Below are 22964 nucleotides of genomic sequence, written 5' to 3'. Positions count from 1 at the left end.
CCTCTACAGCTTCACAGAGATGGGAGAAGTTGAATGGGCTCTTCTTAAGTGCCAGGCTAGCCAATTTCTTCTGGTAGTTGGAGTCAGAGAAGTCATAGCGCTGCTCCAGGTAGGTGAGAGAGGACTGGTAGAAGTTGCACATGTCCTCTCTGAGCACAGCTGCCTGTCTGTCTGGAAACTGCTGGAGGAGTACATCCGTCTGGGCCCCAAAGAAACCATCACTCTGTCGTAGCTGTAGCTTGGTTTTTAGGGTGAACATCATATCGTAGAGCTCACAGACAGTCCCATCTTCTCGCTCCAGCACCAGCACAGTGTCGTGGAAAATCTTCAGCGCATTGCTGAGGAAGGACAGGTAAACCTAAAAGACGTAAAGAGAGTCAATGATCCTGTGTGGCACTGTTTGCATTATCATCATTTCTCTAATCCCTGTTTCATGTAATAATACTGTAATAATACTAAAAAAGTTGAGTGCTATTAAAATGAATTACCTGTAGATCAAGGGGGTTGCCTTCACCATTCTGGTCATCCTTGAACAGCCGCCATAGTGACTTTGGGCACCCGTCCTCTCCCAATGAGAGAAAGTAGGTCTTGATAGGAGCCCAGCTGTCGTGAAGCCTCTTCACTGCAGGCCACAAGCTCAGCCATCTTGTGGGTACATTTCTAAGGAGGGACTGGTACTCTATCTTCTCCACAAAGGTGTGAATTGACTTAAGTTCCTCAGTGCGTTTGGCAGATGAGGAGAAGTGGCTAAAGGTCTTGTTAACGACATTTTCAATATCAATATTTAGCCGATCTCCTGCGTGTTTTGCACTGTTGTGAACGATGTGGGCCACACAGTTTGCCTTCAAAATGCAATTGTTGTTCTCTTTCAGTTTCTGGAAGACAGAGTTGTATCTCCCGTAATTTACACTAGCATTGTCAGCGGAATACGCAGATATCATGTCTAGTCCCAGTCCGTTTTCCTCCAGCTTGGTGACTATCTGGTTGTGGATCGCGGCAGATGTTTCATCACTGTCATCATAGAAATCAAGGACCTTCGTCTGTACTCCCAAGTCTGGCGTCGAGTAACGCACTGATAGTGGGAAGAGCTTGGTGGTCCCATGATTGGAGGCGTCTGAAGCCACTGAGAATGGCGTGTGGGCTGCGGAGACACACACAGATGGGGTGAACTTAAAAGAGATTCTCTAAAAACAGATTATTATAAAAAAAAAATACAAGATACTGCTTTACTGTTTTGATCATTATTGATTTTATATAAATATTATCTATAGAAATATTTATACCTTTTCAAAAATTATAGTTGTTTTGTTTTTCTTTATTTTGGGAGATAACGAATAGTGAAATGTTGCTCACAATCATGTAAGGATACACAGAGCCTGGTTTCACGAAGGCACGGATGAGCAGCATTATGTTAGCTAACGAATGCAATTTCAGTGAACTGAAGGAAAAGTTGACTTTTAAAATACCAGCAGAAGAAGATGATTAGCTAACATTAGCTAGCTAACGTAACACAAATAGTTAACACACAACAATGTTGCATCCATGAACATAACTTTAACTTTACCTTTGGTTGTTGCCTCTCGTTGCTCATTCAGTGGTCTTCTGAGGACTTTTAAGCAATCTTCGACAGAGGCAGGGGCAAGTACATCCGTGACAATGGCTTCTGCCTTCGTCCGACCACAAGCCATCCTCTTGGCAATGTCCGAGTCTGGATGAATCGTTGTGGCTAGCTTTGCGCCACAATCTCCTGCTCGATATGATGTAGCGTGTTGGACAGTGTGATACACACTCGTCACCTCTGCAGCAGTCACTTTGTCAGCTAGAAAGTCGTTTTTAGGTCGGAGGAAAGCATCCATAGATTTGGATGTCTCTTTCTGTTGGACACGTTTCTTGTGAGTCTCCGTGAGTCTGTGTCGTTTGACATCGTATTCCCCTCCATGTCCGATTGAGAAGGACGTTTTGCAAAGGTCACAAAAAGCCCTCTCGGTATCCCCCTCAACACCTTTCAGCCACAAATATTCATTCCCCCAGTCTTTCTTGTACCCACACCTTCTCACCTTTTTAATTGGAATTGGCAGTGCCTCAGACTCAGTCTCTTCCGCCATTTTTCAAATTGGAAAGCGCGCATCTAAAAGTTTGTTAATGTGTGTGTCTGGTATGCACGTGCGCTGTCATGACAACAACGAAAAAGTTGACAACAACCTAGTCATCAATTCAAGTGAGAGGTGGGTGTGGCAACAGTAGCGTGCTGAACTGTCAAGTAATGTTCGTTTGGCTGCCTGGGGCTTCAGGATATAGAGAGCGACCAACTTTTTTTGAGCAAGCATTGATTTCGCGTGACACGGTCTCAATTTGCGGGACGCATGCATGGGCTTCAAAACGCTGTGCGCTCACGCACTACGCGTGACGGGTGGTCACCCTAGCTGAAACACCGTGTCGAAATGAAGTGAAGCGTTGTCACTTTGCTCTCCAATATTCATCGTGAACGTGATATGTAGGCCTAGGTTGTATTTTGGAGAGAGTGAGAGAGAGCAAGAGAGCGAGAGAGAGCAAGAGCGCGAGCGAGGTATAAAACTCTTTATATGTAGGCCTATTCGGCATATTGAACCGTCGGCCTTATGCGCCTCCTTTTTTAAATTTCGGACAAACGGACCTTCGGAACAATGGGTTCCGTTTTCGTAACATTGAACCGTCGGCATAGTGGCATGTTGATCTAATGATAATATTTCGGAACATTGAGACGTCGGAACAATGAGGTGTCGGAATTACGGGCAGGCCCCGATGTGATACAGCGTTCAGCTGTGCAAGAAATATTTTTTTCTTTTTCAATCTTGACGACCTCTGTAGTGCTGTGTGTAGCCACACCTTTGGCCCTACTGAACTTAAACGCGCAGTTAAATTCCTTTTCTAGCTCCTCTTGTTTATGTTGTTAGCTTAGCCATATCATGTCACGTTGTCAACATTGGATACATGGAGCAGAACATAGTGGTCATATGTCCGATGCTTTTTGAAAACGTTTTCTTCATAAAACGTGCCAGACAGATTTTGTATACATTTTATTCCTTAGTAATTAGCTAAAATGGTTATGCCGTCTTTCAGAACCTTTCATTACCGGCACTAAAGAGAGAAAAAAGTGTCCTCATTGTACCCAGCACTTCTAAAAATGCACTACTGAATGCGTCTCCGTCCCCAGCACATTTCAAACCAAACTGACGCCCATGCTTACTGGGACGCTGTGTTGAAACCTCCGAAACCCAACTGAACTGCACTATAGGTTAGTTTCATCCAGAGCCATAAATGAACTCGGACTTTGACTGTTTGACTGTTTTGCATACTGCACTTACTGAGATATTGTGTTGATGTATGTGTGTGAGTGCTGCGTGTGTGAGTGGATGCGTGTAGGGGTGGGAGGGGGTGGGGGTGGATGGTTGGGTGGGGAGTGTTTACGTTGTGTGTTAGAGGTTTTGTTCAGAGCTCTAATTATGGTGAGACAAAGTCATGTTGGTTAAAACTGTTACTGGTGTACACCACTAATGTATAGTCCCATTTTACCACGGAAGGGATTGGGGTTGGGTCCCTTGAATATTTGTACTATACTTAATAAGATTGTTGATGTTTCTGAAATCCTCACTGAACATAATGTACTGACCTAACGATGAAATAAAGATGTCCAGTGATGAGTACTTGAAGGAACTTTAATGTAACAAACCAGGTCACTGAAAACCCCTAACCAACGGCAAAAATCAACATTAACAACAACCCGTAACCCGGGCAATCCCCCAAACCCGGTCCCTTCAACGTGCAAGCCCCCACCCTCCTGTTCTCCCAAGGCCCTCCCCCAGCTGACCTGATGATTCCCTCCCCACACTGATTGACAAGAAGAACATTCCAATGCATGCACATAGAACAACTGGCGTAACGCACAACGAAATACAATGCAACACATAGCACAAAAACTCTTTAAATGTCCCAGGGTCGCTACAATAAGTTGCATGTACTTGCAATATCAGAGACACACCTGAATCCAGCAATAAATAGTGACGTACTGAAAATAGAGGGATATAATATGTATAGACTAGATAGGGGAACAACAAGTGGAGGTGGGGTAGCCATCAATTGTCAGGATCATATACCAGTGAAAACAAGGAATGATCTAGGATGTAAAGAGGTTGAAGTATTGTGGCTGCAAGTTCAACTTCCGTATATAAAGCCAATGTTAATGGGGTGCTGCTATAGACCCCCCCCGCAACTACAATGTACTTAGACAATATGTAAAGTACTGGACAAAGTGTGTGTTGCAAATTATGAAATGTTTTTCTTAGGAGACTTAAATAGGCTATAGACTGGAATCTGAGAGACTGTCCGCTTAAAGCTAGCTGTACTGTCCTCGGTGGGGTGTGCTAACTCCAACTAGACAGTGAGCTAAACTCTCTTCTATTCATGAACATGAAGAATGCCTTGAATTCTTGCTTGTAGATTTATTTTCATTCTTCACATTGTATTGAATCTATGTAGATAAGATCAAGAGATCAAAAGATGAAAGAGAGTGAAACTAGAAAACAAACAACAAAGTATTGCAATTAGTTAAGTCACCTAGTTTCCTTGAACAATACCTTAAGTATAGAAATCACATATAAAGCTATATGTTAACATTTCTTAGAACTAACATTATCTTGAAGGCCACGTGTTGAAACTAACATGCATAGTTAACATTCCCGATTAGTTAGCCTTATAACTCCGTTTTTACATCATGTAATTAACATACAAATGAGTCAACACAGCCACAACACAGATACGACGCAAAACCAACATGCAAAAAGCCTTTCTCTGGGGTAGTGACCGTCTGCACTCCCAATCAACCTGCCGTTTCTAACTTTTTCTACGCGCGCATTCTAACGCGATCTAAACTATTTTCCTTCCTGCTTCCTGTGCAACTCGAAAATACAACGTCAAAATAAAAGTCTGGATGAAACACAAATTTAAAGGTTGGGTACGCGATTTGCGAAACGCCAGCAGATTTTGAAAATACACAACTCAAATGGTCCTACCCCCTCCCCTTCAACGCTGACTCTGACTCCACCCATTCCAAGTACCTGGACGCGCAATCATGCACGAGCGCGAACAGAGATGCGCGAGAGCGAGCCAGGCTAGCGTAGGTTTTCGTTTAACAACATGGCACTACATTCAGCTGTAAATTGCACCCAGTACCGCGGGAAGTAGGGGTTTTGGGGGTGCTGCAACACCCCCTGTCCGAGGCCCTGTCTTATCACAGAAAACGATCATTTCTAAAAACCAAAGTGGAGATTTCTGAAAACGCCGGTTATGTGTTGTCGTATCAACGGGGAGAAACGGGATTTTAGGTTCTGAAGCGTCACATTATGCACCAGGAAATGCTTAACGTCATGTGAGCATCCGCTGTACCGTATTGGTCCGAATATAAACACAAACCCCATTGTAATACGACCTATATTTGGAAAAAAGATTTGAAGCCCAGATCTTGATTTCATGAATAAATAAATTGTATTAATTGAAATAATATACGAAAATAAAAAGGCATAGAATAAAACACTGCATTGCCACTAAACAGTAGTGCAAATAGGCCGTACTGATGTGTACACCAAAGACTTCCTGACACTCCTCTGCCCCGCTGTGTTCGCTCTGGCTGTGGTCGCTCCGAACTGTTTCGGCCCGTGGCAAAGCGAGTCATCCTCGCTGCTGTCCAAGGCATGTTGAGACGCAGCATTTATTTAATGCTCATATGTCCTAGTGCTGAAAAAAGGTTATATGAAAAAGTGTGAGGGTAGCGGTGGTGCGCTAAACTTGTTCTGTGAGCAGCTGGATGTGAACCATGGTGTGAAGGAAGTGAACACAACGATCGATTTTCAACTGTGCGCGCATGCACTGGTGTAATTGAGCTGCGCTGCTATATATCTTTTTTATCAATGTGACGAGTTGCGAGTCTAGTGCAGGCCGGGTTTTTTTTTCCAGCACCCCCTGCTGAGAATACGTTCTCGCGGCTATGGTTGCACCAGATGTTATAAACATTAAACGGTCACATAAATCAATACTATTTTTAGAAAATGTATGTTTGTTTCATATAATTGTATTGGAAGTCCTGGTTTTCACTAGGGTTGCCGCGGTGTGGACATTTTCACACCGAGTAATAGCCTACACTCGTCTCAACACCGGTATTACCGAGTATAAACGGTATAAACTTTGAAACTAGGTCAACCGCCACACAAGCATCGGTTTAGACCCTTCTCGTCCTTCAGTTGCCGCCAACGTTCAAAAGCAGCGCCTAGGATTATTCTTGATTTCAGTTTTTCTCTTTCAGCGTTTTTATTATCAATTACTCTCTGAAAAAGAGTTTTCCTTCTCTTTGCTGGTGGTGGTGGTGGTGGTGGGGGGGATTGTGGCGTCTTGTCTGCCATGGAAATTGTCTTCTACTGCTAGGTCCAAATGTGGATTAACTAGTTCCAGTAGATACCGCAGGATAACAACAAACAGGAGCTTGCTCTGGGTCACGAGCTCTGGGTCACGAGTACTGCACGAAGGGGTCGCGCGCGGGGCGCGGGGGAGGGGGGGAGGGGGAGTGCAGTACGACCGTTTGATTGACGTACTTGCTGTCCAATGAAACTCGGTGGCAATGGATATGATTGGCTGGAGTTTTTCGAGCCCTGCACGTTCCACAGATGATTGACAAGTTTAATTTTCATGTCAGTACTTCTAACTCAGTGGCTGTAAGCGGGTTATGATAAGGATTTCAAGTAATTTTGCAAAAATGGCCAAAAAAGCAAATCACCTATGCAACCTTTAAAGCATTCAATTCAAATGAAATGCCTGAAGGGCAGAACACTAGCCTACTTTCTTTAGCAGATACATGTAATTGATCACAAGTAGGCAAGAAGCCTACAAGAATATGCAGTAGAGCAGTAGAGAAAGTTATTTTCAAACGGATCTTTAAAAACTTTAATGAATATAACTACTGTAATGAAGTAAGAGAGGTTGACTGGTCTGAAGTTATATAGAAGGAAGACCCTAATCTTGCTCTGTGCGTTTGACAGTTTATTAGCCTACTCCCTTCCTGTCAGGAAGTTAACAGTGCGAAACACCTGTCTCCTTGGTTAGATCAGGAATTTAAAGCACACATGATGGAGAGGGATAGAGCCAAGGCAGTTGCAATACAATCTGGTGGTGAACGAGAATGGAGTATGTATCGTAAACTAAGAAACGTTGTAACAATGTTGAATAAAAACCCAGAAGAAAATGTAGTCATGAGATAATTAGTAATAGTAGTATAGATAGCAAGACCATGTGGAATGTTTTTAATCAACTAATGCAGGGGTCTCAAACTCAATTTACCTGGGGGCCGCTGGAGGCAGATTCTGGGTGAGGCTGGGCCGCATCAAGTTTTCCACAAAAAAGTACAAATATCCAGTCTTCTCAAGCTTTACTATTAACAGTTCTGTAACATGAATGCTTTTTTGAACATGAATGGCTCTTTTGAACATGAACGACTTTAAAACATGAACCTTCTTCAGAACATGAAGTGTTCTTCTGAACATATGGCTTTTCTTGCCTACTCCTTACTGCCAGAGACCTGGCAGCGCTTCCTCTCACACAGCTCCTGCAGGGCCCATGCAGGGCTTTATATATATATTTTTTTTTTTTATAAAGCTTGCTGCGCCCAACAACCTTGCGAAGACGGGGTGAAATGTGCAGAAGCATTTTTCACCGCAAACGTTGGTATGTGTGTGTGTGTGTGTGTGCGTGCGTGCGTGCGTGCGTGCGTGCGTGCGTGCGTGCGTGCGTGCGTGCGTGCGTGCGTGCGTGCGTGCGTGCGTGCGTGCGTGCGTGCGTGCGTGCGTGCGTGCGTGCGTGTCAAGCCCGACCCGACCCGTGCATGTTCTGTACGGGCCCGGCCCGACACATTAACTGTAATTATGAGCCCGAGCCCAATTTCAACCCGAATTTTTTTTTAATACATGTGTAACTTATGATATATAAATTTCGATTAATATGTGTCGGCCTCAACTTGATACAAAACACTCTTTCACACGTCGATATTTCCTCTCCCACTGGACACACACACACACACACACACACACACACACACACACACACACACACACACACACACACACACCCCTACCGACGTATCCAGGCCCATGCAGTTATAAAATGCAATCAATCATGTCAGAACATAGCCTACCAACATTTGCAGTGAAAAAAAACGTACACACATTTCATGCTCAGGGATATGAAGCTCCACAACTTGAAGAACTCGGTTGCTAAGCGGTTAGTTTCAGATGCTTCAGTAAGATCGAAATACATCAGAGGAGCCACACAGGAGAGAACCCGGTCAGGTGCATGGTGTTTGGAAAGAGATACGCACAGAAAGGGCGTATCTCCAGCGCACACAGACTTGGGAGAAGCCATACCGTTGGCCTAGCACACTTCACCTCCGTCTTATGCAAGGTTTTTGTGCGCAGCAAGCTTTATAAATGAGGCCAACGGGCAAGCGCAGCGACTCGGCAAAAAGAAAATATATATTAAAACGTGCGGGCCGCACTAACACTTAACTTTGATATCAAGTAGGGGGCCACAAAATATCGTCCCGTGGGCCGCAATTGGCCCGCGGGCCGCGAGTTTGAGACCCCTGAACTAATGGGAAAAAGTGGTAGATCTACACCGTCCTTCTTAGAGGCAGAGGGCAATTTTATCACCAAACCAGATGAAATTGATAAAGTTTAAGTGATTATTTCAGTGATCAAATCCAGAAATTAAATGATGGTATGAAGGGAGAAAATAAGGGTCTAGATCTAGAGCTCTCATCCAGGCTTAGTACAAACAAATTGATGAAGAATAAATGTAGTTTCCACTTTGAAAAAGCCAAGGTGTCTACAGTAGAACAATTAATAAAACTCAGTAAGGTCAAACCAGTGGGTTTTGATAACCTAGATGTGAGGTTGCTTAAACCTGTTGCAGATATAGGCTTTGCCTATCTGGCATATAATTAATTTAAGTTTTGAAAAATCAATCTGCCCAGCAGACTGGAAGATTGCTAAAATTATCCCACTGCCAAAGAATAATAAAGAGAATTTCTCAGGGAAGAATAGTAAACCAATAAGCATTCTACCCACCATAAGCAAGATCATGGAAAGAATAGAATATGAGCAAAATTATTTCTGTATAAATGACTTGAACACAGCTCATCAACTGCATACAGAGCACTCCACAGCTACAGTGCTAACCCAAATGACTGACGACTGGCTGAAAGAAATAGACGCAGGAAAGATAGTTGGTTCAGTTTTTTTTAGACTTCCGTGCAGCTTTTGATATTCTTGACCATACATTATTAGTGAATAAACGGTGCTGTTATGGTTTTGATAGGGGTTCTGTTGCCTGGATCAATAGTTACCTTACAAATAGAAAATACTTTGTGTACTTTAATGGTGGTTTTTCGGAAATGAGGGTTATGAGCTGTGGAGTGCCGCAAGGGAGTTGTTTAGGGCCATTCTAAACAATGCATTTATTGCTATGTACGCAGATGACTCAACCATTTATTCAACAGCGCTGACACCAGGAGATCTTGAAAAGGTTCTAAATTAAGAGCTAGTGCTGATAAGGAAATGGGTTAAGATAAATAAAATGGTGCTTAACATAAAAACAACAAAATGCATAGTATTACGCTCTAAATGGAGAGGGAGAGTAGAGCCGAAACTGCATCTAAAACTATTATGATGATAAAGAAATCGAACAGAGCCCTGTTTCAGGTAGCTGGTTTTGAGGCAACCCCGAGTTTGTTCGCTCTGAGTTAGTGGAAACTCTGGGTTTTCCGTTTCAGGTAGCAGGTTCAGCGCAACCGAGAGTTAGTTGCTGCGGCAACATACGCCGTGGGTCTAACCTGCTCGGGAGGTGGTTAGACCTACTCTGAGTTTGTTGTCTATAAGGCTGAAGGCAGCTCTCCGACAGAAGGAAGTGTTAGAAATGGCATGTCATTTTCTACGAGAGCCTGTGGACGTAGAGGCTGCGATCCTCAGAAGGAATCTCCGTGAGGAACGATTATTAAGACCCCGGTTGGATATACTTTATTTTCCTGATAATTTTCTTCACTAGCGCTATCGTTTTTCAGCGCAATCTATCATTTATTTAGACCACCTTCTCAGCCCCCATGTTAACTGTCAAACGCACCGGGGGCATGCTTTAAGTTTATTTTTAAAAATTGTATCGCAATTAACGCATGTGCAGAATGATCCGCCCCGTACATCCCACCCGCTCTGTAGGCCTACTACAGTCACTTCAACGTTGTGGCTTTCCCATGATCAGAGTAGCTGACTAACCACGGACCTATAACTGCTGCAAGTCAAGAAACTCATTTTAAGAATGCAAGGCAGAAAAGACCCTGGTACTGCTTTTAACCAGATGCTGTTCTTCTCTACATGCACATGCTCAGCATAATCGTCTGCATTGTTCACTGAAGTAAAACCCTTTGAGTAAACTGCTCAACAAAATAACTTGTCCCACCACAGCCCGTGTTCTAATAAAGACAATCTACTTATTATGAGGATTTTTTTATTTCCTGAAAGCACAAAAAAAAAAAGTCATTTATATTGGGTATGTTTTTAGAGCAGGGAACAGTATCCCAGTTTGCACCTCACCCACCTATAACTTATGTTCCAAAATTTGGATCTCCAAAGCATCCTTTTGCATCTTTTGAATTGTTACAATTGCATGGAGGTTGGTGAGGGCATCTGGTTCAAGTAGGGCGCTATCAGTAACTGGAAGAAGATGATTAGACAGTGCAATTATTGAGCCAGAATATTGCCCCATCTAATTTGCAACGCGCTGGATTGTGTAGCCGAGCTAAATTTAATTTGATTTTTTTAAATTTTTTTTATCATTGTTCATACCTTTTTTATTGTGAACTCCACCAAATATTGGTTCCTAGTTGTAAGTTGATTTCGTTGTTCCGTATGGCATGCCTTTTGTTTCCCGGGGGAGTGGTTTGGCGTTGCACCTGTGTGTCTAGCGTCAGTGAGCGCTGATGCACGGAGCTGAGTGGAGAGTGATATCCCGGATTGTGTGTGACGCCCGTGTTGTTTTGTCTCCTTTTGGAAAGAATAAACCTCCAGTACTCGACTCCTGTGTGTGCCTCACTCAAAGATACAAGACACAACGCAGAAAGACATCGGTTACAAATGAATGGAAGAGAAGAACATCATACGCAAGTCATCAAGTGAGTGGGCTTCGCCATTAGTACTGGTTTGGAAAAAAAATGGAGAGCTACGCATCTGTGTGGACTACCGGTGGCTTAATGCTCGCACAGTGAAGGATGCCCACCCAGTACCCCACCAAGCTGACTGTTTGGCTGGGTTAGGGGGAAATACCATATTCAGCTCCATGGACTTGACATCGGGGTTCTACAATGTCCCCATGCATGAACAGGACAAGAAGTTTACTGCCTTCACTACACCAGTAGGCCTCCATGAGTTCAACCGACTACCCCAAGGCCTGTGCAACAGCCCGGCGAGTTTCATGCGCCTCATGATGAGTGTCTTTGGAGACCAAAACTTCTTGACCCTGCTGTGCTACCTTGACGATGTTTTGGTCTTTGCCCCAAATGAAGAGGAAGCCCTGAACAGACTCGAAATGGTCTTTAAGCGGTTGAGAGGACATGGGCTTAAGTTGGCACCGAAGAAATGCCATTTCTTTAGGCGAAGCGTCAGGTTCTTGGGCCACATCATTAACGAGAACGGAGTTGCTACTGATTCTGAAAAGATACAAGTCATCACAGACATGAGTGAAGCGGATCTGATGATGGAGGATGGAGTCACACCGTCAGCAAAAAGGATCAAGTCTTTCCTCGGTATGATAATGTATTACCAGAGATTCATACAAAACTGTTCCAGCATGGCAAAGCCCCTGTTCTCCCTGACCGCCGCTGCCACTGGAAAGGCCAACGCAAAACGGGCTTCTCACTTCAAAAGGCTCAGCCCAGGTGATTGGACCCAAGAACAGAGCAACTCATTCAACCAACTAAAGGCTGCTCTACTGAACTCAGTTGTGTTGGCTCATCCAGACTTTGGTCGCCCTTTCATTCTCTCAACCGACGCTTCATTGGATGGATTGGGCGCTGTACTCTCTCAAGTCCCAGAAGGAGGGAGCAAGGCACGTCCCATAGCCTTCGCAAGCAAGGCTCTGACTCGCCATCAAATGAAGTATCCAGCTCATCGGTTGGAGTTCCTCGCTCTCAAATGGTCTGTGTGTGATAAATTCAGCCATTGGTTAAAGGGACATTCCTTCACCGTCTGGACCGACAATAACCCGTTAACCTACATCCTCACAAAGCCAAAGTTGGATGCTTGTGAACAGCGGTGGGTGTCGAAGCTGGCTCCATACGACTTCAGTATCCAATATATCCCAGGCAGCAAGAACATCGTCGTGGATGCCTTGAGTAGACAACCCTTTGTCAAGCCACGGGTCAGCGAGAGACTTATAGCAGAGCCGTATGGAGCTCTGCTGGAAGAAGCGCAGCAGATCCGAGATGACAGGATACAGGATGTGTTTCGGCTGAGCACCAACTGCCAAGAGGTCAAAATGGGTGGATCTGAAGTGGCGTGCAGTTCAATGAGCAGTGAAGAAGTGACAGCCGTCCTGGATGGTCAAGTTGAGTGGGTTGAGGGACCCAAAGGACGAGTGATCTCCTGGCTGGCAAACAATGTGCATAAGCTCGTTCCACCAGGTGAAAGTGCCTTACCTGTCTTCTCCCTTAAAGAGCTCCAAGACAAGCAACAGGAAGACACTATACTGGCAAGAGTCATACACTACGTGTCACGTGGTAGTAGACCATCGAGGCGAGAAAGAGTCAAAGAGCCTCTCAAAGTCCAGAAAACTCTAAAGCAGTGGGAAAAGCTCGAGATGTTGGATGGTATCCTGTATAGAGTGATCAAAGACTCACTAACTGGGAGAAGGCGTTACCAGTATGTCGTGGCTGCATCACTGACCAAGCAGGCTCTGCAGGGTGTCCATGATGAGGCTGGGCACCAGGGACAGCATAGGACTCTATATCTTGCGAGGCAGAGGTTCTTCTGGATTGACATGGAACGAGATGTCCGTGAATATGTCAAGTCATGCAAGCGCTGTGTGGTAAGCAAGACACCCGAACCTGAAGGGAGAGCGCCTCTCGAGAGCATCAAAACAACAAGCCCTCTCGAGATGGTCTGCATTGACTTTTGGTCAGCCGAAATCCCAAATGGAAAAACTGTCGATGTCCTGGTCATCACTGACCATTTCACAAAAATGGCTCACGCTTTTCCATGTCACGATCAGTCAGCAAAGCAGGTTGCCCGTCAGCTCTGGGATCGATACTTCTGTGTCTACGGCTTCCCAGAGAGAATTCACTCCGACCAAGGAGCCAACTTCGAGAACCAGTTGATCCGAGAGTTACTGCTGATTTCTGGTGTAAAGAAGTCGAGGACAACGGCTTATCATCCCATGGGAAACGGTGTGGTTGAACGCTTCAACCGGACATTGGGAAGCATGATCAGAGCTCTCCCTCCAAGAGCCAAGCAAAAATGGCCCCAGATGTTGCAGACGTTGACTTTCGCCTACAACTGCACTGCCCACGAGTCAACAGGCTACGCCCCGTTCTATCTAATGTATGGGAGGATCCCCAGACTCCCAGTTGACGTGATGTTCCACAATGTGGAGAGGGACTGTGACATCGCTGACTATGATAAATATGTCCTTAAACTGAGGGAGGAGTTAAAAGAGGCATTATCATCTGCTCAGGCCAATGCTGTCACCAGTCAGCAACACCAAACTGAACTGTACAACAAGAGGACCAAAGGTCATGACATCGCTGAGGGAGACCAAGTACTCTTGTCAAACAAATGTGAAAGGGGACGCAAGAAATTGTCTGACAAATGGGAGTCTGTCCCGTACATGGTGGTCTCAAGAGATCCTAGGTGTCATACCTATCGGATAAGGAATACAAGCAGTGGCCGTGAAAAGGTTGTGCATCGCAATCGCCTCCTGTGCGCAAACTTTCTTCCACTTGAGGTGGAAGATGAAGAGGATGTTGACGCATCGTTCACTGAGTCATCTGAGTCGATTCATGACGAGACACAAAGCCGCGTGTCAGATGTGGCGACAGGTGATGTCACAGAAGACAGGACATCCAGTTGGGTTCTGGATAGTGCTTCTGTTGTCCAAACATGTCTTGACGATGATGAAGAGCTTGGAGACATTGACCTGCGGGAAAGTGTTAGCCGGAGGTCAATGAGTGTGTCAAGTGTCGTCGATGAAACAGGCTGTAGCAATGACCCCCCAAGCACTGTGATCAGTGTTGTCTCCCGTATTAGAACAAGGGTGGGTAGGCTGGTGAAACCTGTAGATAGACTCATTCAGAACATGACCCAGAGGAAAATACTAGCTTGAGTGATGAACCTCTGTAAGCCATCAAGTACCTTGAGACAATTCTTTAATCCAGTGTTTGGGTTGAAAATGTGTTAGAGTAGCAGTGATAAATATTAGGTACTCCTTGTCTTTTGAAAGGTATACTTAAGTATTACCTTTATGAAGTAATGTGTAAGGTGGTGTAAAAGGCACCCTTTTTTGCAAGTGTACCCTGGAGGGTTGCGCAGCCCTCCTCGGCCATTTTCTCAGTAATATGAGTAACTAATGAGTTGCATAACGTGAATGTATTGGAGTGTTCTGCTAAAGTCTTAAGGTATTTTGGTGAAGTTCAGAGGGGAGTATGTAGCCGAGCTAAATTTAATTTGATTTTGTTTTATTTTTTTTATCATTGTTCATACCTTTTTTATTGTGAACTCCACCAAATATTGGTTCCTAGTTGTAAGTTGATTTCGTTGTTCCGTATGGCATGCCTTTTGTTTCCCGGGGGAGTGGTTTGGCGTTGCACCTGTGTCTAGCGTCAGTGAGCGCTGATGCACGGAGCTGGTGAGTTCCGTTTGTGTCTCTCTCCGTTAGATTTTTATGTTAACCCCTTGTTTGTTGCCCTTGAACGGCTGTGGTGGTTCACACTGCTTTGTGACGTGCTTTTAGGCACGCGGGAGAAACTCTGGTGCTTTAGACAATTTAATTGAACTGTTGGAAGGGTGGATTTTGATTAACTCGTAACCTAGCTTGAGCCGGTGGTAGCTTAGTTTTTTCCCGCCTTGATATTTCAAATGCGGTTGTTTTATCCGGTATGTGTGGTCAATTGTTTGCTTCCTTTGTTTTGTAGAGTGGAGAGTGATATCCCGGATTGTGTGTGACGCCCGTGTTGTTTTGTCTCCTTTTGGAAAGGTATGCCTGTTATGTGTCTTTGTTTATGGTAAAATATGTAAAATGAGTGTGAGGAAAATGACAATTCTCTATTATATTTTATTTCCTTTATTAGTTTATATATTTAATATACTGTCTTTTTATTTAATTTATTTATTTGAGATAATTGTATGCTTTGTTTACATTTTTATAATTTATTCCCTACATGTATTTATTGAAAGTCACAGGATATAGGTGTCTAGCGTGAGTGAGCGCTGATGCACGGAGCTGAGTGGAGAGTGATATCCCGGATTGTGTGTGACGCCCGTGTTGTTTTGTCTCCTTTTGGAAAGAATAAACCTCCAGTACTCGACTCCTGTGTGTGCCTCACTCAAAGATACAAGACACAACGCAGAAAGACATCGGTTACATATACAAATATATACATGTTGAACATAGCTGTTCAATTAGGTAGAGCAGGCAAAACAGCACAATTGATTTGATTTCAATGAAACATTAGTTTACCTGTTTAAACTATATTTTTGTACTTCATTTGCTGCCAAGTCCTTGTGGGGCAACTCGGGGTTGCGTAAATTGACACACACACACACACACACACACACACACACACACACACACACACACACACACACACACACACACACACACACACACACAATTTACATATTGAATAAGTGGAAGATATTAAACTTTCCTCTTATTTTATTTTATTTTACTAATTTATTTGACTCACGCATTGACTTGTTCAGCTATTTCCTGCCAAGCTCTCTCTCGCGCTCTCGCTGCCGCGGCGGTATTGCTTTTTTTTGTTAAAATGGGTAACTGCTCGGCATACACGTTCATTAGAATTTCCAATTCCGTGGGGGAAAAGTAAGTGGATCTCCGCTTTTGGTCCATGTTTGATCATGTTATCAGAGATCCATTGATGATGGCTCTTCATAGTCGTCAACAGGCACGCCCCCAACCCAGAGTGAACATACTCAGAGTTGATTAACCCAACGCTGATCACCTGTTCTGAAACCGAAAACCCAGAGTTGCTTTTCAACCCTGAACTCTGAGTCAACCAACTCAGAGCGCAGGATTAAACTCAGAGTATGTTAAACCAGCTACCTGAAACAGGCCTCAGGTCACAGAAGTTAAGCTACTTGGTGTGCTGATTGACAGGGACAAGTCAGATAGATGAAATGTTGAAGAAAATGGGTAGAGGGATGGCTGCAATTAGATATTGTAGCACATATTTATCAGGATGCCTAATTAAACAATTAATGCAAGCTTTAGTCCAGTGGTTCTCAACCTTTTTTGAGCAAACGCCCCCCTGACCTTACCCTGATCCTCTGGCGTCCCCCCCCCCGCCCCTTGAAGAGGGCCCTGACTCTAAGATACATCATATAATTCAGAAGATGTCTCATAATTATCTGAGGTTTTGGAGTTTAACACGCAGCTGCGCACGAGGTTGAACGTGATAGTGGCGAAGTCACGCCCCTTCCGGTAGAGCCCATTGGACCTATGAGATCGAAAAATATGAATGGGTGTCAATGGAGAGAAAATAATTATTTTCTGGTCCCAGTCTTTATATGCCCTGGATTACACATATGTTGTTTGTGGGTTTAAATGATAATTTTTCATGCAAAGAAACCAAAGAACTTTCGTGAAGAAGTTTTATAATTTTAGGTTTTATGTGAGGCCGCTTTGTGAACTACAGCTCTTCGCTGCTCTCGACCCATATGATATACGTCACCACACCCGCACTTGGAACTCGGTACAGAGATGGCGATCTCTCTGCTCCACTTCACCACTTTTTTTCAAGGCGAGGTGAAAGCATAGAAAGAGGTGAAAACCACTATAAGTTGGGGCATGTGGAAAGTTTTAGTTATGTGCCATCTCTATGTGCCATCTCTGTGCCTCAAGCTTTTCTTGTGGATTTGAGTTCAAATCTTTTTGAGTGTGAAATCCTTCTAGAGTTCAAAGGACCCTATCAGTGGGAAATATATTTGACATATTGAACGATTTCTGTAGAGAACATAATAGGTCATTACGGTTGGACGATATTGCCAAAAATTATATCACAATGTTTTGTCATATTACTCAATGTCGATAATGCTCAATTTAAAGTTTCAAGAATTTTCTCCTCAGGGCAGAACCCTAAAGAAACTATAAAGGTCAATTATGGTTTGTAATATACAGTTATTTGTTATCAGAAGGAATAGGTAACAAAAATTCATCAGAACCAACGGTCCTTTACGTTAAACACAGAGTCAAACGAATGAAATAATAACGTTAACAACCGCTGTGAGTTCCATCAAATCAAATGGTTATGGTGGTATACTCAACATTGATGAAATAAAATAAAATCATATGGAAACATCTTCTTGTGTCAGACTGGGGTCTTGAACCCAGGTCTCAGGATTGGTAGTCAAGTGACAAATCTCTGAGCCACCAAGGAACGGGTTTTACTCAAGTTAGGAGCAATTTAGAAAATGTACAGTATCCAGTAGAATGAACAAAAAAAATCGAATTGGATCATAGGCCAAAATCCAAGAGATAATCCAGGTTAGGAGATGTCCCGGTTATCCAATCAATGTCAGGACTGTGGAGATTCAGCCACTGACAACCCAAGACCACTACAAATTGGAGAATTTATTAAATGGAAAGGAATATCCTCCTGATGGTTCCCGACATGAAGACGTAGCGGGGACGTGGTGGAGGTCACTCTCCTGTCACCGAGACTTTGGCCGTCCAGGGCAGAGAATTGTTGGGGGAATCTTTAGTGTCTGGGCAAGACTGACCAGCAGCGAAAAAGAAAATCAGCGCCGGAGTCTACCAATGCCTCAGAGGAGAGACTCTGCTCTCCCAATAGGGTGGCGGTTCCTGAAAGGGAGACTCCTGCACCAGCGTCACAGCCCTCCCTCAGCTGGATGGTACTGGTTCCCAGGAGCTATGGGTAAGAACGTCTGAAGTGACCAGAATAGATGCAGCACTTTTCCCTCCATCGGTGATCCCTCCCTGCCTGAGAGAGGGGGGTACGCCCATACTGCATCGGCTCAGGACTCTCAGAGGAGAGGACATTGCAGCCAGCTAGTCTTTCAACGCATCAGATAGACCATGGAGGAAAGCAGGGCTGTCTGATCCCAACCACTTTCAGCATCCGTTGTACAGAATGAGATGGCATTTTCTGCAACACTATTTCTCCCTGGAGGAACAGAAAAAGCCTTTTGGTTGCAACTCTCCAAAAACCAGAATACACAAACGGAGGAACAGAGTTTATAAAACAGGCAAGGTCAGTAACAGTCAAAACAATCCAAGGAATAAACAGGCAATACACTGAAACTTATTGGGAGCACTTTGAAGACTCAACCAAGACAATGCCACAGAACAGGGTTTAAAGACTCTGGGGTAACAAGCTAACAAGACACATGACAGAGACAATGAGGAACAGGTGAACTGGTTACCAGGAGGGCAGTTCAGAAAGACAGATAACAATGACAATAATAGGAAAAGATTCTTTGGCGGCATCTTGTGGTCAACAAAAAATGACAGCTGGAGCCAATCCAGTCCCAGTTGAGCAGGCTTTTAAAAATACAAGCGACCATTAGGAAATATATTCCCACCGCTTATTACAATTTCAATTAAAATTTAAAGGTTAGTGACTCAACAATGAATGTGAAAGATTGAGAGTGCATTGTGTGTATCGGTTTGTTATTGATTAAAAAAATATACATAGAGGCTCATTGTCTGATCACAATTGTTTTGTGTAGTGTCTAGTATTAAGCAGCATCTAGCGGTGAGGTTGCAGATGGCTGCCAAATGAATCCCCCCTTTCCTTTGCAACAACGTGGGAGAGCCTTGGTGGTTTGTATTGGCCTGTATTAGCCTGTACCGGTCTGCACTGGCCTGTACTGGCCTTCTCAGGCCTGTACTGGCCTTCACTGGCTTGCACTGTCCTACATTGACCTGTACTGGACTGCACTGGTCTGTACCGGCCTGTACTGGTCTGCACTGGCCTGTACTGGGCTGCACTGGTCTGTACCGGCCTGTACTGGGCTGCACTGGCCTGTACTGGGCTGCACTGGGCTGTACCGGCCTGTACTGGTCTGCACTGGCCTGTACTGGGCTGCACTGTTCTGCATTGGCCTGTACGGGCCTGCACTGGTCTGTACTGGCCTGAACTGGCCTGTACTGGCCTGTACTAGCAATACCTTTAGGAGAAAGTGTTTCTAGGTCAGATGCGACTTCAAAATGCATGGAAGCACCCAACAGCTGCTGAATATATAACTATTTTGTAGGCCTTTCTAATTAGATCCAGAGAGATTTTGTTCTGCGCCCGGTGGTTTCAACTTTTTGAAATGGAAAATAAACAGGGAGGTTCTAGACTAAGTACAGTCTGCAATTTGTCTGGTGAAGCCAGGCTAGCACTTACTAGGTATATTCTAACTGTTCTTTGCTTCTCTGTGTAGAGTGAGCGCCCAAGTTTGAATGAGGTGTCCTCATTTAGGAAAGGTTTAAGGTTTAGGTAATGGTGAGAGGTCCCTGGGTTCTCGCTGAGCAGATGTATGTAACGGGTGTCTGCTTCTTTACGATCTAGAAAAGATTGATCCTACCCCCTGTGGGTTCAAACTCTCGCTGATGGTTAACATATGGCTACATCACAACAGGGGAAAGCAAAGCAATAAGATACGGTTCCCTAAGCTACATATGGATTTCCTCTTGCATCAACAACATAGTAATCACTGTATCTATGAGTGGAGCTCCACATTGGCAGCAGGTGACCATGATGTCCGTGTCTGACAGCCGGTTGACCTTCTGGGATGCTAACAGGATAACGGCAGCAAGTTATTGCTTCCTAGATATACTCTATGTCAGCGGAATGGGACTCCGCAGCAAGATTCTAACATGATTGGTGCCCACGGGCATATATGGATGCTGTAAAATCCAATTGTTGTCAAATGGCAGTAGGGTAACTGGGATCAGTTCATTAGGTTATGGCTGTTTCTTTAGAATCAGCCATCCACAATACAACATGTACTCCAAATCTGGGGAAGGTCAAGGATTGATCCTTTTAGTGAGGGACTTTGTGTCAATAACAATTATTGCCTGACCCTCAATGACAACCCACTGGTTTGGGGTGTGTCCAATGGGAGTGTGGCTTGCAGGCAGATGTATGTTAAATTATTTCATACCCCCTCATACCCCCTCAGACCCCCTCAGATCTCCTCAGACCCCCTCAGACCACAGACCTCCTCGGACCTCCCCAGACCCCCTCAGACCTCATCAGACCTCAGACCTCCTCGGACCCCCTCAGACCTCATCAGACCTCCTCAGACCCCCTCAGACCTCAGTCCTCCTCAGACCCCCTCAGACCTCATCAGACCTCCTCAGACCCCCTCAGACCCCCTCAGACCTCAGTCCTCCTCAGACCCCCTCAGACCTCATCAGACCTCAGATCTCCTCAGACCCCCTCAGAACCTTCTCAGACCGCAGACTTCCATAGATCTCAGACCGCCTCAGACCTCCTCAGACCTCGATAGACCTCAGACCTCCTTAGACCTCCTCGGACCACCTCAGACCCCCTCAGACCCCATCAGACCACCTCAGACCTCCTCAGACCGCCTTGGACCCCCTCAGACTGCCTCAGACCACCTCAGACCTCCTCAGACTACCTCAGACCTCCAAAGACTTCAGACCTCCTCAGACCTCCACAGACCTCCTCAGACCCCCTCAGACCGGCTCTGTCCTCTCATGCAGGTACTATGATACTATGGTACAGGTATTACTACTATGGGCAACTCAAACGTATTGGCGTTCACATCACTGCCCCCTATATTAAACAAAGGGTCATTACATCTTGGTAAGGGCCTCTTTGCATTTTGTATGGTAGCTTATTGGATATGAGAGCCAAACTAGGTCACATATAACCTAACCAGAATCCAGACCCCAAATTAGTTTTCCTTCATATTCTGTCAAATTGAACTGAAAAGGCCATTTGATGGGGTTAAAGTGGCCTACCCTTGTGTTCCTACCACATGTGAACCAACAGCACCCTCTCCAGGCCACTGTATGTATTGCTGAATGTGTGTCTGTCTTACCATATGTTGTTGTTCTCCCTTGTCTCTTCTGTTCCAACCTCAGGATATGAGCCAACTAGAGTTCCTTTATTTGTCCAACAACCATCTGAGTTATATTCCCACACCCCTGCCTGAGAGCCTTCGAGCACTTCATCTACAGGTAGGACAAAAACCCTGGAGCAACAATAGAAACAGGATAAACTGACCTGGAACAAGCAACACACACAACTTAACAACTGTGCCATGGTACATAAAGGAAAGAGCATCGCTGGAACATAGAAACGTTATCTATGGAATCATGCCACTTAAACCAATGCACTGATCAATTATGAAACAAACATCAAAGATGTTCACCAATTCATACACATGGAGTATTCACATATCTGCATTGGTTGTTTGCACATGTCCGTATTGAAGTAAAAATGTGTTGCATCAGCCATCCCTGAAGATCCTCTCATTGGTTCCTTATCTTCCTCTTTCCTCCTTCCATTTCTGTGTAGAGCAACAACATCCAGAGCCTGCAGGAGGACACGTTCTGTAACGCACAGGACCGCAGCTACAGCCGCCCCCACCTGGAGGACATCCGGCTGGACGCCAACCCAATCCACCTCCACCTGTTCGCCAGCTCCTACGCCTGCCTGCCGAGGCTGCCCCTGGGGGGCCGCTGAGGGCCCGAGGCTGGGGCCCACAAGGGTGTTGAGGATGGGACGGGAATGGATGATTGGTCAATGTAGACATTTTGTTGATGTTCCCTTTTTTATGCTGCTATGTCTGATCCATGATGAATCATGCTGAGATTAATGCAAAGAAGGGAGGGAGTCATTTAGCAGGGGGTGAGTGACAGTAGGGAGGGGGGAGGGAGGGAGGTATGGAGGGGGAGTCATTTAGCATGGGGTCAGTGACACTAGGGAAGGAGGGGGAGTCATTTAGCATGGGGTGAGTGACAGGAGGGAGGGAGGGGGAGTCATTTAGCATGGGGTGAGTGACAGTAAGGAGGGAGGGGAGTGGGGGGGGGGGGGGGTCATTCAGCATGGCCAGAGTGACAGTAGGGAGGGAGGGAGGTGAGTCATTATGGGTCATGGGAGGGTCTGACCAGGGTGGAAAGAGGAAGATGAGTCAGACATTGTGGAATTGATCTGAGCATAACTCTTGAAAAACTTCATGTTGTATTGAACATCAATACTATTGTATTGCAGGCTACAAATATAGTTGCTTCAATATTTGTATTTGGCACCATTTCGATCTTGGAGCAATGATGAGGGCGGACATTGAAGCAGCTAGTCAGAAAGTTGAAACTCGGGACATGTAGTGAAAGACCAAACAAGCCCTCTGCTCTGCTTATTGTTTAACCTTTCATCATAATATCACGTTGTAAAAACATAATGCTGGGAATTGACGACAAACGGTGGAGAAATACATTTTGATGACTTGTTGGTCTCTCTAATTAAAAACACAATAGGAGGCAATGCAGCACATGTTAATCATTTCATCTCATGATCAAAGTTGTATAAGCTTTGTTAATGTCTGAGACATTATGAATAATGTATGAATAATGAGACCCATGACACTTGAAGGTATACCTCCAAATCCGTTCTACTGATTTCCAACCGT

The 22964-nt window shown here is 44.7% G+C and overlaps 1 protein-coding gene across 1 annotated transcript in view; it reads left to right on the top strand.

The window, feature by feature from the left end:
* The window catches only part of optc (opticin), a 39811-nt gene extending 17790 nt beyond the window's left edge, over positions 1-22021 (top strand). Inside the window, exons 5-6 of the mRNA XM_056605309.1 lie at positions 21418-21513; positions 21854-22021. Coding sequence (XP_056461284.1) covers positions 21418-21513; positions 21854-22021 — 264 coding nt within the window. The remainder of the gene's footprint in view (positions 1-21417; positions 21514-21853) is intronic.
* The last annotated feature ends 943 nt before the right edge of the window (positions 22022-22964 follow it).

This window comes from Gadus chalcogrammus, chromosome 13 (assembly GCF_026213295.1).
Source record: "Gadus chalcogrammus isolate NIFS_2021 chromosome 13, NIFS_Gcha_1.0, whole genome shotgun sequence".
Classification (NCBI taxonomy): domain Eukaryota; kingdom Metazoa; phylum Chordata; class Actinopteri; order Gadiformes; family Gadidae; genus Gadus; species Gadus chalcogrammus.
This window is presented reverse-complemented; position numbering and strand designations above follow the sequence as displayed.